The 19,094-nt window shown below is 35.7% G+C and overlaps 1 protein-coding gene across 9 annotated transcripts in view; it reads right to left on the reverse strand.

Annotated features, from left to right (window-relative positions):
• AHI1 (Abelson helper integration site 1) overlaps positions 1 to 19,094 on the reverse strand; it is a 99,778-nt gene that overhangs the window by 22,485 nt on the left and 58,199 nt on the right. For all 9 annotated transcript variants that reach the window (XR_015258080.1, XM_086744097.1, XM_086744098.1 and 6 more), the window contains one exon: positions 1,637 to 1,695. Coding sequence is in view for 8 of the 9 variants with exons in the window: in XM_086744097.1 (XP_086600223.1) it covers positions 1,637 to 1,695 (59 nt within the window). In the remaining variant the exon portion in view is untranslated. The remainder of the gene's footprint in view (positions 1 to 1,636; positions 1,696 to 19,094) is intronic.

Here is a 19,094-nt window from a genome sequence, read left to right on the forward strand (position 1 = left end):
TCTTCATTGTAACACAATAAATATACAGATTAAGTTCCACTTCTAATTAGTCATTAACTCTTAATAACTGCACTTGGAAAATAAGCTTTTCTAAGATTAATCTTAGGCAGACACTACACATACTGGGGTGAACCCCAATGTGTGTGCATACAGGGCCAAAGCCATCCTCCCTCCTTTTCCCATTAGACTGACAGACTCAGTGACATGAAGAAGGACAAACATCCATTTCTTGGATGCTGCACAGCGTCATTGCTTCTCTTCACTCCACCTCCCTGTACCTAATACCTGCCAGAATGGCAGAGAAACTCGGAGTTGTTACTTGTGCAAATACTCCAGTAAAGACAGAGGGAAAGAGTGTTAAAGCTTCTCTTGTTTGTTCAGTAACTCTGTGCCTCAGCCTAGGTTCTGAGACTGCTACCTTGTGGGTTTTTTGTTGTTGTTGTTTTACGGTTGTTTGGTTTTTTTTTTTAAAGGAGACAAAATAAGAAATGGACTTATAGTGCTCAAAAATCCATGACTGCCTTAAAAGTGAGATAAGATTTAAAACATTTAAACAGTTCACATAATCAATCTGAGTTTTTACAGTTGCTCCTTTGTTTTCATTTTTCATTATGAACCCAAGGGTTAGAAGTTTACTTAATCCGCTGCTTCCCTAAGAATGTCATACAGTCTCTTTACTCCAGTAACTGAAGTTTCAAATGAAATGCTAAGTAAGCTGAGACATAGCATAAAATAACTGAATAATGTTAGCACTGTGGTACTTCTGTTCTTGTTCTCTGGTCCAATTAATTGTCAACACACTCCCAGCTCAGGACAGTCAACTGTACAAATTTAGTCTACAGGAAATCTAAGAACAAGAACAGTATTAATAGCTAAATTAAAATTACTCTAAAAGTATTAATTTCTAAGACTAATGTACTCTTCTTTGGTCTTAATTAATCTGTCTGTAGAGACTGTAAAGTTACTTCCTTAGGCTTCAGATGACTACAATCATTATTTGATTACAGTCCTTCAATATTTAATGAGCATGGGAATCTATAATCTGCCTAGAGGAATAAAACCAAAACTGTGCCAGGCTGCACTTTTTTGAAACCTGCAATGAACAAACAGAAAACAGAAATGCAAACACAGCTGCTGCAGTAAAGCCTACAGGGTTTGAAAAAAGGAAAGAAAACAAAAAAAGGGAAAAAAGATCAATTCAGAAGCACGTCAAATACTTCAGCTTCTGAAATTATTCAAAGCCTCTTCAATGATTTCACCATTTGTAAATATGCTACTTTCGTGACACAAATTACTCAGTTTACCTGCTTGTAACTTATATTACTGCATTTTTAACAGAAAAAGTAACAAAAATACTCAAACCCTTAAATTAACCTTCTCAGAAAAAAAATACTTTAAATTAGCTGCTACTTAGTATTTTCCAAAACAGTTAGTCCTGTAAATATTTATAGAGCTTGCTGAGATGGAGAACATTAAAATAGTGATTGAACAATTTATACTTTATATGCCTGAAGATACCTCTTTTGTGAATAAAGAAAACAACATACTAACTCTCTACATTGAGAACTTGTGAATAAAGACATTTTATACTTAAACATCAATTTAAAAAAAGAAAAGCAAAGATAAAATTCCTTACCGTCTGTAGTCTACCCAACAGTGTTTGGCTAAGAGGATTTCCTACCGGGCTGAAACACCCTGTGAAAAGAAAAGGCTCTGAATTTTCTGCTTGTTATCCTTTTCCATCGAATAAACCATTTTATTTTAAAATCATTATGTTAGCAGGATATGTTTGACAAAATTCTAATGAAAAGCAGCAGCATCTTTCAGTCACAAATATGCATCCTTCAGTCAGAAACAGTTGGAGGGTTTACTTAACTAACAGACCTGACACAAGGTTAACTAATCCAATATTTCCATTCAAATGATTTGGAGAAATAGCTCAAGCTATGTCCACATGGCACCTCATGCTCAAAGCTGCCACTATTATCTAGGCTGTATTGCTTTTCTCTTCATTGAATTTCTGAGTAATGCATACAAAGTTTTCCAACAGAAATGATCACAAAAACTCTCAAAGGAATTACTTCCTTATTTTATCTGAAAGAATAACCATGCCTATTCAGTAGTTCCCTTTGATCATCTGAGTTCCTATCACAACACATCTTGCTGTTTATTTTATTCACTCTCTGCATAGTGCATTTGAACAAGTACTTGTAAATTCTTTTATTTTCAAACTATTATGTTAAGTACGAAGCGGAAGAAAATCCTTTCATCATCTGTGGATTTATCTTTTTGTTATTGGTCTCCTCAGCTGCACACTTAAGAAAACATCTTAAAAAGAAAAGATACAAAAATCTGAAAATTGTTGAACACGGCAGTGAAAAATGCTACTGCTGTGTGGGAGAACGGTTTCTCAAGTAGAGAGATGCCAGACAACACAGAGTTAAGTTCACTAGACTTTCTCTGTGAGACACTAGGCTTGAAACAAGTTTTGTTTTCAAAGTACAGTTTGAAAGTTTTGAAAGCTCATTTTCATCTGCCACTCCAAAAGCCTGCTCTTAAGGAGACCAGTATCTGAATAAAGAGGACTTTTCAGATTCCCATGTATTGGCACAGCTCCACAAGGAACTTAGCACAACTCCACCTACTATATACTTTCTAAAGCCTAGTGGTTTAGACTTTCACAGGAGATTTACTCATAGATGTTTCATCATTGAGATATTTAGATATTTCTAAACATAAGAAAAGCTGCAAGCTCAAACAATCATAGTTAAACCACGCTCCTGAAGATCCGCATGTGAATAATTTCGTACTTGTGAGAAATCCCAAACAAGTGAATAACTGATTTTTTAATTTTGTGTATGAATTAAAAATTTAGTGATCTTAATTTCAAAAAGCTTGTATAAATTCTGAAATACTTCATTTTGAAAGGCTTACTTTGATTTTTATTGCTTTTTTCCATCTTGTTTCAAAAGAGGAAAGAGGTAAGCACAGAAACTGTTTTCTTAATTCAACCCATACTGAAAGACGGTAGTCCTGAAGCTTACCTTTTTTAAAAATAAGCTATTTCCTAAAACATCTGTTCAGCACTAACACCAAAAGTTAGTGGGGATATTACTCCTATTGTTATCTACATACTCATACAGTTACAAAATGAGCTACTATAGATATGATACATATGGAAATACTATTGCATACAAGTGTCATATCAACTCTTTGAATAAAAAAACCACAACAAACTCAAGACCAATAAAATTTCTGCATGGTTAAAAAAAAAAAAGATTTTTTTTCTTTAAACAGCTAAGTATTCTACCGCAGGATTTTCAATGTGAGCATTATAGTGTCATGTGAGCTCACACAAAACCATTCTAAGGTAAAAGTTATACAAAATATAGGATTAAAACAATTGCTTGTTTGGAAAAATCTTCAAACTTTAATTAAAAAAAAACCCCTGTATTTATATCAGTAATATAATTTACTTTCTTGTTCTCCTAAGGAAAAGATATATGTTTATGTATGTAAGTACTCCTGTGCAGTCTCTATATTTAGCTGCTCGTCAGGTGAAAACTTTATGGTTCGACTGATATCCCCAGTTAAGCCTGAATAAAGGGCAGTGCACACTTCTGCTGCATGCATAGGAAAGAGACAGATGTGTAACTCAAAGATATAAAGAGTGCTGTTCTGAATTCTAGCAGCTGGCACTGGTTTTGACTTAGTATTTTCCGTGACTAGAGCTGCCTTCTGAAACAGCAGGAAATTCTTATTACTTCACTTGAATTGTAAACACTAAGTAGACTACAGCACACTTGGGTCCAAATATTCTACGTGCCACAGACCCAATGCTATTTGTTCATATTGATCGTGCCCATTGGTTACCCCAAACAAGTTTCTAGTGTTATCAGTCAGTTGTTTTCAGTTATCGAGCATTCCTTTAGTAGCTCATATATTCAGAACAGTCATACCAAAAAAAAAAAACAAACCAAAAAACAAAAAACCACCCCAAAAAACCCCCCAAAAATCAAACCCATCACCCCTGTTAAAATCTTTCTCATTCACAAAACAAGGTCCATTCAGCAAGCAAGGGAATATCCATCCCTTGGTTCTCAAATGATGTGGTAGATTTTTAAAGCAATTTTACACAGCTGTTGGCTTGACGTGGTTCCATGCTTGATGAAGCATGTAAATGACACTGAGCAGGTGTGACTAACAGCCTCAGTGATGCTTGCTTTGGTTATCTCTGATCCAGGCTGTGCAAACTTTTCAACTGCTATAGTGAGGTATTGAAACTGAGGTCAGGATTGCAGAAGGACGTTTCCACTTCATCCAAAAATGAAGTTTACAGGACACTGTGACTTGCTGGGACTCTCAGTTAGCCTGAGTTTATATAAAGGTCATTAAATCCCTTGTAAGGTCAAACCTGAAAAAAACCCAACACCCAGGTTAATCTAGACTGTCTTATCTTAAGTATGCTTCAGAATCAGTAATGGAGAAGCATTTTTATTGATTCAGAGGGTTTCTTGAACTCTCCAACAACCTTCTTTATTAACAGCATTTGCTCTCTTCACCTCCAAAACTCTGTATATCTTAAGAAGCTAATCATCCCTACAAAAGTATTAACATTGCATTTCCTATTACTCTGCATTGATTCTTCAGTGGTCTCCTTTACATGGAATTTTACATGAGAAGAATAAATTATTTCTAGAAGAACCTACTGCTAATGTCTAAATGCCATGTCAGATGTCTCAAAATGATAGATGCTATTGCTTTTTCTCAAAATATCAGAATTTTTACATTGACACAATTTAACAGCAAGACAGCTCTTCTTTATGGTCCACATAATCCTCTTGCTATGATTATTTTGTGAGTCCAAGCACGTGCTGTCTTTAGGTAAATGTCTGCCAAGGAGCTGGTATCTTTCAAAAAACAGTGAAGATGTCTGCCTTGAGAAGAAACTGTATTCGTTTCCTGAATGCTTTGAACAGTGAACTGAAAGTCTATCCTTAGTTCCCCTGAGTCACTTACAGTAATATATTCTCTGCCAGTATAACTGCAATTAAAGAGAAAAGAAGATGACAGAAACCAAATATTTGTCCTCCTGTCGAAAGTGCATGTCTGTACTACCAAGCTCCCAGTTATATTGCATGCTTTCACTGAAAAACTACCCTCAGCTCTAGATAAGCACATTAGTGTGATCAAATTCTAAATAGTTGGGCTGAAATACACAGGAAGTAGATGAGTTCACTTCCAAACAGATTAGACTTATATAGAAATTTATATTATAACAGCAACAATGTCCCCAAATAGCAGTTGTAATAAATAAGAACACTTCCTATTAAGTAACAGCATCTTTAGCTATTATATTTGTTTTAAATTAATAGCAAAAGAGCCAGACCAGGGGAAAAAAGTCCTTCTAGGCAATCACATAGTTCCATTATTACCCTATTGGAGTGCCTACAATCACCTAATATTAAATGTTTATGTGAAAAATTCCTCTTTTAATAGAGGCTGAGAGAATATTAATTATAGAATTTGTTTTAATTAACTTTTCAAAAGAAGGCTTTTTCTCCCTTCGTGAAATGTTCTTGATAAATTAACTGTTAATTAATAAAGGTATTTGTGCATCATAAATCTCCAAGGATTTCAGTCTCATGGAATCTATAGTTAATGAAAGAATCCAAAAGTTTATTGTCGAAAATCCTCAGAAAAGTCACAGGACAACAATAAACAAGTAAATAACTAAGAAAATTGAAAAAAAGTTAATATTCAGACATTTCTGTGAACCCCTCTAAAGCATACAAAGAGAAAAAAAATATTTTACCTATTCCAGTTCCACATTTTTCTATTTTAAATTAGTTTTACTTTAAGTTTATACTAATTATTAACGTCTAAAAAACCCACAAACAAATCCTGAAAGACAGGAAAATAAACTATGCCTCTAGGAAACGGTATTTCTTATTGCAGACATTCTTATAATTTATGTTGTGGCCTCTTGCAACATGGCATAGTTAAAATACACCCAAATAAACAATAAACACTGGACAAAAAGTGAATATGTATGTATCAACTCAGTCCTTTACCAACTCATCTTCTGTGGCTTTAAAACTGTTCCCAGTAAACAGAACTATGTTTTCAGCACAGTCACCTGTTCAGAAGTATGACCTTTGTGACCAAAAGATCTTTTACTATGCAGTATAATCACTACTTTAGGCTTCAAAGGACACTTTTGAGCTTTTTTTAAATAACAGCTTTCTGAGTAGTATTATTCAGTTCTTTCTGTAATTCTATTTTTCAAGCTAGGTATAATATAAGAGAAAGAAGATCATTTTGTAATGATCTAAATATACATTCATCTTCCCTGAAAGGCTTTATCCTCACAACAATTATGCTTTACTAGATCAAACAGAATTAATTATATAAAAAGATTGTTTATATATTGGATAAGAACCTGTTTTACTTTACTTAAACACAGGACCATAAATACTTTCAAAATCCACTACAAACATTTTCAGATGCAGTTCACGTAAAATTAAAATTAATTAAAATTAAATTGACACACACGTACCTTTTTGTTCTACCAGCAAAGCAGATATTTTACTACTATCCAATGCTGTAGGTGAAAACTCCCTTCAAATTCTGCTATACGTAACTTAGTCTAGTGCTTATGAGTTTGAACATATTCCAAATTGAATAGGACAATGTGTAAGACCAAAGTGTATTCTAAACTGTTTCAATAAAGTTTAATCTGTATCACAGCTTTTCAAGCTACATTGGAACACATTCGGCTGAAGTTGCAGAGCAAGAAAACTACATTCAAAAGCAGTTCAAAGTGAGACAAGGAACAGAGTATTTGTAGCATTTGTTCTAAAATAGCATTCTCTCTGTAACGAATAAGATGCCAAAGGAAATATTTAATTCTCTTGAGAGCCTGTATCTTGCAAGCCACCTAAAATGTATATTCTCAAAATAGATGGTTCTCCCATGCTACATTTAAGGGTAAATACAAAAGTGCTGTGATGGCATCACTACTGAATGCAAAGGACTTCCACAAACACCCATAAGATTCTTGCAATGTATTCTGCACTCACAAAAATCTGCTCAATGACAGATGAGCTCATGCTGTTAATAGCCCTCTTCTCATCTTTGCCCCACTTTTTTCTTCTATCAGAGTATCTGGAAAAGGCTGAACTGTCTCTCATTGTCATTATCATTTTCTAAATGGGGTTCCAATTTGTTAACCTAAATCTATTCACTGAAAACCAAAACAAAATTGGAAGGACAAATAAAATTCCCCTGTTTATTGCCGTACTTTCTGTAAGTTATATAGGGAAAATGCTGTTAATTTATTTTAACAGTCTGATTATGAGAGCTGTTTTCATGCTATATGAAGTTAAAGAAAAGAGAGAGAGAGAAATCTTAGCACTACTGCTACCAAACGTCACTCCTCTAGTTAGCGCAGAGATTGATCTAGGTGGCAATGACCAAAAAAGGAAAAAAAAAAAAATCAATTAAGCTAAAACAGAGCTGTGCTGATAGGCGGAAAAGCATAACTTCTTTTTCTTTCCCTTCCCTATCCCCTTTAATACAATGAAAAATTGTAAACAAAATAAAAGAAACTTGGGAACTTATGTCAACAGATCAAGCTGTGGTTGCCATTCAAAGTATTACACAAAAAGTTTGCACAGAAGGATAAGTTTTCAATAAAAAAGTATGAAATAATTACCTTTTTAACCAATTGCTTACTAAATGCTGGTATTAAAAACAGTTACCTAGAAAAGTAATTCTAGGGAGTTACACAATTCAGTACCAGCATGGGATTTTCCAGTAGATGCCCCAACTGTAGGTATTAGGAGAACTCTGGCTTCTCAAACCATAAGTCAGTCACATTCATCCTAAACTGAGAAAGACAACTGGTCTAGTGTGCTTAAACACCGTTTACTTTCTTAGCCAAGGACTGGTACAGTTATCTCTAGCTACTGCATCTGGTTGTCTCTTGACTCCCCAGCCCAAATGACCAAGTATGCCCTTGCAGCAGAACTAAGTGAACACCGGAGAAGTGGAATGGAGCAAGGCTTGAATTCACACCTGTAGATCCACAAAGAGATACCTTCACTGTAAAATCAACTAATTCCAACCCTCATATAAGACCTCGGAATCAGACAGCACTAACACGAAAAAACACTATGCCTCTGGCAGTGCCATATCCCACAACATAATTATATCTACAATCAGCGAAAAGTATGCATAGAGATACTCATTCAGAGTTAGCCATCATTTGCATGCCTAGTTCAAGGTGTACAAGGGCACCACATGTATTTGCTCTGAATCTTAGAACAGTCCTCCAGAAGGAACTATGGAGATAGTCTGTTACTGACTTTGAGGAGAATACTGTTTCATACCAACACGTTTATCCTGTACTTAGGCAAAATGAACCAGCAGAATTTGCCCCCTATTTCCAAAAGGTATAATGAAGTAAAAGCTATTGCATCACAAAAACAATTAAAAAAAATCCAACTTTTTAATTAGAGATTAAAATCAAATACATTTAGCAGCCTACACACCCACCTAATTATTTCTGAGTAATCTTATCAAATCACCATCTTACATTTTTCTTGCAAATGTTAAGTTTCTACAGTACCATATATAAACAATGCAAGTAGTAGCACATGTCCCAAGCACCTTTTGAAGTAAAGAACATTTATTGAATTCATGCTAATCAGGAACGTGCTAATTTATGACAGCCTCTAATGTTACATCATAATGGCAGTAGATACAACTGAAAATGAGCAGGGATTATAGTATCTAGCTGTTTCCTTCTGCAATGTAGAGAACAGAAAGTGACTCTACAGCAAACATCAATAAGCCTGCACAGATATCATCAGCATACTGAAATCAGATTGGCAGTATTATTTACAAGTTCTAGATAGCAGATAAAAAAGATGTAAGGAAAATGCAGATTATGACACATACTTTGTATTAATAAGAGTTATTTTTCTTCTGGTGCTGCAGATATGCTGAGAAAGTCATTATTAGTTTTGCTAAGCTCACCAGGACTATTTAAAAGCAAACAAACTAAATTAAATTTGAAAAGAAACTTATTTTGTATTACATTAAATAAAGCCTATGGTGTTACCCTATCGAAAAATACTTCATGAAATACAGAAACTGCAGTCCCTTAGAGTTGTGGATGTGCAACACAATAGTAACCTTCACTTTCGGGTTTGGTAGAATTTTTGCTTCTACATTAACTTACCCTTCCTGAATCAGAGGAAATGGAACTCTTAAGCAGGATTTACGCTTATTTGTTTCCTAAAAATACATAGTACAGTTAAATTCCGTTTATTAATATAGTTAATTTCTATATAATACAGCTAAACAGAATTTAACTCCATCTGTAACTCTCGAAGTCAAGTATCTATTGTCCTCAGGAGGTCTACTAATGTCTTTTAAAACCATCCAACAAGGGATAAAAGAAAAAGAATGAAAATTATTCAAGGAAGGAAAATAAAGTAATTTACTTTGCATGGTTCCTCTCACAATTGAAATTCAGCAATGGCTAGTTATCCACAGTTACTGAAACCAAACTAGCCTGTTGCTTAACAAATGGGAAGCTATAAGAAAATGTGCTTAGAAAACCACATGTACTTTTCAAAATCACACATTAACATTTTTGCAATGCAAAGTCTTCTCAGATAAGAAAAAATAGCCTGTATGAACTACTAAGTTTCTGTATTACCCAGTACCCTCACAATGTCAAATCAAGCCTTGACAAAAAAAAAAAATCTTGTAACTGCTTGAAAAACATATGTAGTATTTTTTCTAACATTTATGTTCCAGGAAAAATAGTATCAGCAAAATCATATGCAAGATACTGGAGAAAATAAGTCAGCTTGATATTTCAAGACTTTACCATGACCAGAATAGCCACTAGTTTGTATCTAGCCTACTTTCTCCACTAAATTAGCACTTTCAGCCAGTAATGCATATTAATTTTGAGAAAATATTACCAGAAAATTCCATTACATTGTCAAACAATTAATACATTATTAAGCCTGATAATGCAGGACTATTGGCAGACACCAAATCAGGAAACCATTACATAGGAATTTTAATATGGTCTAAAATCAAAAGAGTAAGAAAAAAAAAGGTACTTATTATTGTATTTTTAGAAATAGAAGGCTATGTCTTCAAAATATATTCCAAAGTTTACTTTCCATTTTGTAGTTCAGTAACTAGATTTGTCAGATATTTCATGAGAATATGTGTGTGGTAAAACCACCTACCACATATGAGTTTTTGTGTATGCACACTTTCAAGTTTTCAGACAATTTATGAGCAAACTACTTTAAGAAGAGTTCTTCTACATATCAGTGATAAGTACATGTATGAATAAGTAAGTTCTTTTAATTCATTTCCAGCTGCATATGGAAATAAAATAATGGCCTGCAACAACTTTGGTAACAAAATCTGAATACGTTTCCTTGTAAATAATATATGATAAAGCGCTTCAGACTAATATTAGTATCATCCATTACAGAGGAAAATATCCAAAAAAGTGAAGTTCGACATTAAAGCAATGTATTGCAGATCAGCTGGGCACAGATTTCAGTGATACCGATTTTTCAGTTTCCTTTATCTACAAGGTCCGCGAATTTTACTAGAATGCAATAGCAATCTGCTACAGCAATGGATTTTTAGAATGCTTTTTAGAAAGTATCACTATCGCTATACTCTCAGGGTTCAGCCACCATGCAGGTAGTCCTGCAGAAGTTACACTGGTTATACAAATATGTGGATACCAAATGTTATGCTACTTTGGAGAAAGTAAAAACAATGACTTGGCCATTAAGGTCCAGGAGACCCTGGTAGAAAGCTTGAACTATCTCTTGACAAAGAGCTGAAAAACAATCTGTTCTAGATAGATTTTGCCTTGGGCCTTGGGTGGAGGATATGCAAAAAATAAGCATGAAAAGGAAACTGTTTGCAAAGAACATCATTAGGAGGCAATACCCCCTTTCATTTACAAAGTGGAACCTGATCTACGGAGAGGTAAAAGATGGAATACCAAGACAGGCAGGTTCATAAAGAGGGACTGTGCCCAGCTTTGGGCTAAGACCACATTTCTAGAACTCTGGATAGCCTGAAATGAATAGACTTCTCTCCAAGGTTCAATCAGCAACCAAAATCACTGCAACTGGTATTAGAAGAAAGTGAGACTCTTGACACTATCTCAGTGTCAAGCCAGGAAGTGGAAGTAGAAGTAACAGTCCTATCCAGTGAATTTTTATCTTATTTGTATAGGAATTTTACAAACAAGAGTATTTGCACAGCAAATCTAAAGATGTAAGGAAAAATACGAATGAATTAAATTCAGAATGAATACAGAAATACTATTTGACTAAATATTTTCTAAAGTATCATGAAATACAATTTTTTTCAGTAGTTAATATAACAACACAAGAGCTTTTTTCACATCATCACACAGGTAGTGCTGAACTGATTAAAAACTGCAGTATTTTAACGTAGAAGCTTAATTGCATTACCCGTCCCCTCTGGTTTGACTAACAGCAGCAGCTAAAATCACTACTGACTATGCTTATACTGCATCTCCAATAACCTTGAATCCACACAAAAGCAGCGTGGACAAAAAAAAGATGGAAGTGTCCTTTATGCTCTTTAGTACAAGGAAAACAACTTTGCAATGAAGTACTGTTATCAAGATAGAAATGATGTGGTATATTATAGATGTATATTAGGTGGACACTGCACTCCAGATCTTCCAAATAACAGTAGCACAATTATCTTTTTCTTGTGTTGGTTCTGCTTCTCATACAGAAGCAGTCAAATCTGAAGCAAATGCAATTAGACTGAACATACTGTTAGCTTGAACTGCTGGACACAAAAGATGATAAATTACCATTAATTAATCAATATATAGTTCAAAACATAAGTTCTGAATATATTTCTAAAAGTCCAAGAGTGTGACTTGGAGTCCTTAAAGGAGATAAATATCAACTTAGTTTTAGCTTGTACCTGGCTCACAAGAGAAGTTGTTCAACTAGCAATGTTCACCATACAGAAGTTACCAAGAGCTCTGTTACAATAAATTTTCCTGAATAACTATAGGAGGTGATAGACATCACTGATACCTCCTCTGCGTAGAAACAGCCTTAAAGAACAAGACTATCCTTTTTTATTAGAGGTGAACTCTGCTTAAATGTGATTATCCAAAAATGAAAATTAAAAGATGCAAGGAGTAGGAAAACAGAGCCTATTTATGATCTTCATCTGAAAACAGCAGAAAATATGACATCTTACAAAGCGAATCTTAGTAGTTACAGTCCTTGCTAGGAAAAAAAAAAAAAAGAAAAAAAAGCTAGAATTGCTTCTTATGCTTTACTGGTGGACAATGACAACCAGAAGTTTGGTGAAAGAATTCTCAAAACATTTTCTGCTACTACGCAATTTATCACACCAAAAGATGCCCAACATATATTATTAAGTAAGCTCCAGTTTTCTATATTTTATTCTTTGGCATATTAGCTGCAGCAGTCTACTTTCTTTGATCAGCCAGGCTCTGACTGGATTCCAGAAAGACCTATATCAACATATGTCACTGCAATACCCTTAGGCTAATCTGGGAAAAAAAACCAAAACAATGAGGCACCAGAAGCTAGTAGAGAAAACGAAAGTAGAGACAGTGGCCCAGATACTGACAGAACAGGAAATGGGGATGCGATATCTAGAAGTATATGGGGATCAGATATGCTGGAATCAATCTTCAGATGGGATATACAGTTTCAATTACTATCTATTGGACAGTCTGAGTAAGAGCCTTCTGCAGAAGGACTGTCCGGCACACCAGAGCAAAGCCTAGGGTCAAGTGAGCAGGAAAGACTAAAGAGGTTTTTTAATTTTCCTATGTGTCATTTGGATCTTTTTTTCTCTGGCTCAGGAAGTAAAAACTGAAGAGATTGAGCGCTACTTGTGAGGGAAAAGATGAGGAAGGAACCTGTGCAATTTGTTCCTTCACTGGAGTGTGCCATAATGTTACAGAAAACACCCAAATAAAACTCTACTCCTGAAAACTTGTAAGGCAATTCTACCACCTCATTTGAAGCCAACAAGCAATGAGTCACTGTTCCTCACAACCTCCAGCTAGCAAGAAAGCAAGCTAACAGTGAGGAGGCAGGCTCCAGTGAAGCTCTTGTTTCATCTCAAAGCAGCACATTGAGGGCAGCTCTGTATATATAATACCAAGTCACTAGTTTGTATGACAATAGCCACGTACAAGTTACACACCCATAAAGGCCTTCACTTCTCTGCACGTGCCTTCTGCTTTCTTAATGCTTTCCCAAGCCACCATCATCTATCATTACTTTCTATAGGACCAACGTGACCAGTATCAAGCTACATTGGTACTATAGCCTATGGCAGAGCATAGTATGGACCATAGACACCCTAAGTTAATTTAAAAGGCATTATATTAATAAAATGAATCATGTGAGAGAAAGCTTGCTCTCACTGAACTTTGTGCTTCAGCAACGAGGCTAACAGCAGCTGCATATGAATCCATGAAAGTTTAGTTGTTTCACACATATAAAAATCTAACTACAAATTAGCAGAGAGCTTTAAAAATAGTTGGAAAAGTATGCATGTATACCAAGAAAATATGGATAATGTATCTTAAAAATAAGTTGTTTTTTTTTTTTTTAATATACTTGGTTTTTGCTAACTTGTCAAAACCAGGTATCAAGTCAAAGGACTTAGGTCTCCTCTTGGGAGAGGGAGATGCCTCCCTCTTGTGCACCATAGCTGCTACTGGATCTTTTGTACAGTCCTCCCAGCTCCTCTGGAAATAACAGGAACAGAAGGACTGTAGCAATACAGTGAAGGATCAATTTGCTCATCTTATTCACTCATGCTTATTGCTGTACATACAGCATCCTTGCTGACCTGAACTTTCTGCTGGACAGAGAACTGGTACTTTGCTGCACAACCCTTGGGCAGAACTGTTTCCACCTCTGAAACCAGCTAGAATTGCATTTAAGCATGCACTTCATCAGCACTTGCTCTCTTGTGGCTCAATAGTTCAAAAATTACAGACAAGCTCTATTTGAAAGTACAGACAAGCTCAGACTGAAAACAGTTAACAGGACCTCTCTACTGAGGAATTAATTAGATTTGGTTGGTTTAGGATCCACATAATTGAGAAAGTAAGGGCACACTCAGGCCAAATCACTTTTGGCAGAGTCTTTCCACAGTCCTACGTCACACCCTGATTTTGCAATCTATATCCACTGCTGCCAAACAGAGAGTAATGCTTCATTTAATCCACACCCTTGTATAACTTGGCTGAGAGTACTTCCTTCACCCTGAAGGCACAGCAGTAATTACCTTAACATACACCAATTTCAAGTAAATATAAATGGTATTCTTTTGATAAAGTTTTTGGAATCTTCAAAGATTGCTGTTATTGTGCTCTGTATTTAGTGTAATTTTTAGTGAAATATTTTAATTAACTTGCCTAAAAGAAATATGAAAAAGAACATATAATAAAGCAACATGTGTATCTTTGATCTCAGTATAAACAATTCTAGCAAGTTTAACTAGAAAATACAAACTGTTCTGACATTTCTAACATCTTATCAATCAGATAGAGGAAACTGGATAACCAACCTTTTAAAATAGAAGAACTAGATTGTCATTAATGTTAATGGTTTTGTCTCTGTGTCTTTACTATTCTGTTGGAACATTTTTGTGGTTAAATGAATCTATTTATACACCTTTTGTTTTCAAATTAAAAACTCATTTTTACTATTCATTTTATAAATGTAAACACTCAGCTCTTCTACCTTAAACCAAGGTCCTATATCCATGCCTTGAGCCAAAACTCTGACATTGGTAACTGATTTTGGTGGTAAAGTAGGGCCACAGAGCTCTGAGAAAGTTCTTTCCCCTGTGGAACTACCTGAGCTGCCTGTAAGACACAGCAAGGGCATGGCTGTGTCTTTAATTTTTATTTACTGCCAAAGTCAGCTGCAAAGTGAAACATCCCAAGGCTCTACTGAATGAACAGAAGGAATAAGATCAGGGAAGTACATGCAAAGGTTGGATGCAGATGACAACCAAGCCTTCGTAATCTGTTTCCACTGAAGAAACTGAAACACAATATTCAAATGCCTTGCCTTCAAAATGTAAATGGTAGAGAAAAACAGCTTATAAAAGAACCACAGATGCACAAAAAAAAAAAATAAATCTTGTGATGAATATTTCAATTGTTTTAAAAGAAAATTAACCTTGAGAAAAATATTTTAAAATTATATTTTTCAGTTCTTCCATTCTGCTATGAGATAATAACAACAATATTTTTATTTTCTTTCTCCCTTCTCTCATATATTTTCCCCCCAAGTCAAAGGGAGAGATACTAATATCTTAAAACAAATCATCATTTTCCCCAGGGGAGTTCCCATTCACATTAACACAGACATATATAAAAAACATTTTAGACCTCTGCTTTCGGTAAAAATGTTTTTACCTAACTTCACTGTAGTTAAGTCAGTTCACACTTGCTGAAGATTGTATTATTTTTGGTTAACAGGAAAAAATAAAAAAAACAGAAAAATATACTCAAAAAATTAGGGTCTAAAATAAAACAAGTTTATTCATTTTAAAGGTGCTAGTTTTCTGCACTTTCCCTTAACAGGTTTCAAATGTTATTGTTATCCAAACTGGAGGGTGTTTAAAATAATTCAGTTTCCAAAAGAAGGAAAACATACATACTTGATTCAATCAAAGAGTTAGAAGCAATTGGGTTCTACAAATGACAGCAAAACATCAGAATTTTGCAAAGCTGCAATTAGATACTTGTTATAATAAAAAACAGCAATTCTTATTTCTACATTTAGAAATGCTAAAGAAAATTATAGGCAAAAAAATCAGTTTTTTAGAACCACTGTCCCATTAGAATTAAATGAAAAGGTGTCGTAGTTCAGCCCCGATCGGGACCAGACTACGCAGTCTCTCTCTCACTCCCTCCACCATCCGAGAGAATAGGGGGAGATGATATAAGAAAAACGGCTCGAGGTTTGAGATAAGGACAGGGAGAAACTCCTTAAAGTTACCGTAACGGGCAAAACAGACTTGACTTGGGGAAAAGTATTCATTTATTACTAAAAACAGCAGGATAATGAGACTAAGAACAACATAAATTCTCCCCAGACCTCCCTCTTCCCAAGCTTAACATTATATCTACTACCTTCCCCCCCACCCCAACCCCGAGCAGCACAGAGGGGAAGAGGGAATGGGGGTTGCGGTCAGTTCATCACACGTTGTTTTACGCTGCTGCTTCACAGTCAGGGGAAGAACTCCTCACATTCCTCCCCTGCTCTGTTGTGGGATCCACCCATACGCTACAGTCCTTCGTGAAACTGCTCCGGCGTGGGTCATCTCTTCCACAGGGTGCAGTCTCTCCAGAACAGCTGCCCCAGAGGGCCCTCCATGGGCCACAGCCGCCTTCAGGTATCCACTTCCCCGAGTGTGGGGTTCTTCATGGGCTCCAAGTGGACCTTGGCATCTGCAGCTGTTTCTCTCACAAGAAAAGTTCTTCACAACAGGCAGGCAGACGCCTCTCAGGATCTCTTCACATCATCCATCTCCTCTCCTCTCCACTTCTTGCAGCCAGTCCGGGCTGAGTCGGGCCCAGTCGCCCGCCTGTTGAGAGGCCAGAGGGTGAGGCCTGCAAGGCCCACGCCTCCCACTCTGTGCCTCTGCCCCCGCTAAGCTTCGTCACATCTTCTCTTCTCTTTTTTTTTTTTTTTTCCTGTTTTCCCCTTCTTAAATATGTTATCGCAGAGGTGTTATCACAGAACATTCTGCTACCAATCGGCTCAGCCTTGGCCAGCAGCGGGTCCGCCCTAGGCCCGGCCGAGTCCACTGAACAAAGGGGAGCAACTTCTAGCAGTTTCCTACGGAAGCTGCCACCTTAGGCCCCTCGTCACTAAACAAACCACAACAAAAGGTCACATTTTGAAGAAAAATTCCATCCCCATAAAAACGAAAATTTTTAAAGGGTTAAATTTCTGAAAAATGTGCCAGGCAGGATCAGTTCCTTCAAATATATGACAGAGCAGGAAAACAGCAAATTGCATAAAAGCATATAAACATAAAGCGAGAAGTGAGAGTCAAGTATTGGGCACATATTTCTTTCCTCTTAATGCACATCCACCCTTTTCAAATACATGGAAGAATCTACTATAAGCAGATTGTAGCTTGCAGGAAGCTAACCATTCTGCAAGCATTTTTTTCTCATGTATTCTTAGATCACTTTCTATTTTGGCAGTACCTCTATGGGACATACTAATAACATTCTGTATTTCTACACAGTTTAAGACTTAAAGACAACTGGTAGTAGACTACAAATCAAAGGCATTTCCTCCATTGGACTGCTTGATCACACTAAGGCCATTATGACTATCCCATGGTGAACGGGAAACTTGCACTTCCCCCTCTGTAGGAGTAAGGATAAATAGGAAAAGATAAACATACCAGGCTAACAGGGAAAAAAATACTAAAACTCTTTCGTGCAGGCCTCATAATGTCACTTAATTATTTTCTTAACCAACATTGCAAAAAAAAAGTCTAGACTCACGAATACTAATGAATTTGAGAGACTGTCTCTGTGAGATTACTAAACACTTCTCACACATAAAAGTAATGAAAACTAGTTTCCATCATCACCTCTTCCTCCTAGCAGCTTGTATTACACTTAAACCACTTTAAACTAATAGTGTGGGTACTGAACCACTTTTAGGTATGTATTTGGTACTCTTCACCACAATATCCTCCTGTCCCAATTATAAGAAGATGTGAGGCTAAAAAGAAATATCTCAGAGTGCCATAACTTAGACGTTATGGCAAATTGCTACACCATTTCCATAGCTCTGATCTGTGCAGGCCTGCAGGTTTAATTGCTTTCCCCATCACAGCAAATGTAAATGAAGCTGTTGGGTGAGCTAATGAGGCAACACACATTACAGTTTAACAGGGAATGGATATACCCAGAGTCTTTCAAGACAAAATTGAGAGTTCTTTTCTAATCTTTATCTTCTCCACAAGAAGTCTTTTACAGACATTCAAGCTATTTATCTTAAAAAAATGAATAGGAAGAGATTTCACTCCCATTTTAAAATCTGATAAAATAAAAGTATTTACAGTAATATATTTGAATTTAAAAAAAAATAATGTAGGTATTCAGTGATTTGTGTGCCACTCAATTCACCTGCATGGAGTGGATCCCAGTAAACAGATTTCTCCGACTGATGCTCCTACTGGCACTCCCACTAAACAAAAATGGTCCCCCAAGGTCAGCATTATCTCACTTCAGCACAGTAGTGCGGGAGAGCCTGCAATGCTGCTGGTTGTACTGCATGCTTTCTCTTAATCATCTTCTGTCAATTAGTTATTTCAGTCCTCTTTGAAAATGCCACCAACTTGTATCCAAACATAGCCAGAGACATATTACAAATATTGTATTTCATGTTATACTTGAACTATATAGTAAACATACATTCAACCTTCAATTAATATATCTTCTGTAATCTTTTAAAATCTCTCTTCAGGACATTTTATTACTGTTTATTGTCACGTTAAAAAATTAAGCTATTCTAATAGTAAAACTGAATTCAACTGTTCATTTGATAACTTTTCAATGATAGTTTGCATGAGTCTTCTTTCCCCCAACAGTTTCTTAATAAGAAATTACAATAAGGTCACACTGAACTAGCTTTCTACAACATTCTTCCTTGTGGCAGCACAAAATTTGGGCACAAAATTATGTCAGAAGCAAGATAAATACCCCAAAAACACAAACAAAACCATTAAAGTCCTCCAGTACTGTGCTAGTACTGAACATAGATGTTATAGAGTTGGGGAGAAAGTATGAAATATTGAAAAAAAGTAAACAATAAAAAAAGTAAACATACATATGAGGATATAACTTTTGACAGTGTTTGACAGTGTGAATTTTGGTACTTGATGTACCTCCTTGTTCTGCTTCTAAAAAAAACAAGACTCAAAATAGTATTTTAAGAGTATTTAGT

This window comes from Chlamydotis macqueenii, chromosome 3 (genome assembly GCF_036417535.1).
Source record: "Chlamydotis macqueenii isolate bChlMac1 chromosome 3, bChlMac1.mat, whole genome shotgun sequence".
Classification (NCBI taxonomy): Eukaryota; Metazoa; Chordata; class Aves; order Otidiformes; family Otididae; genus Chlamydotis; species Chlamydotis macqueenii.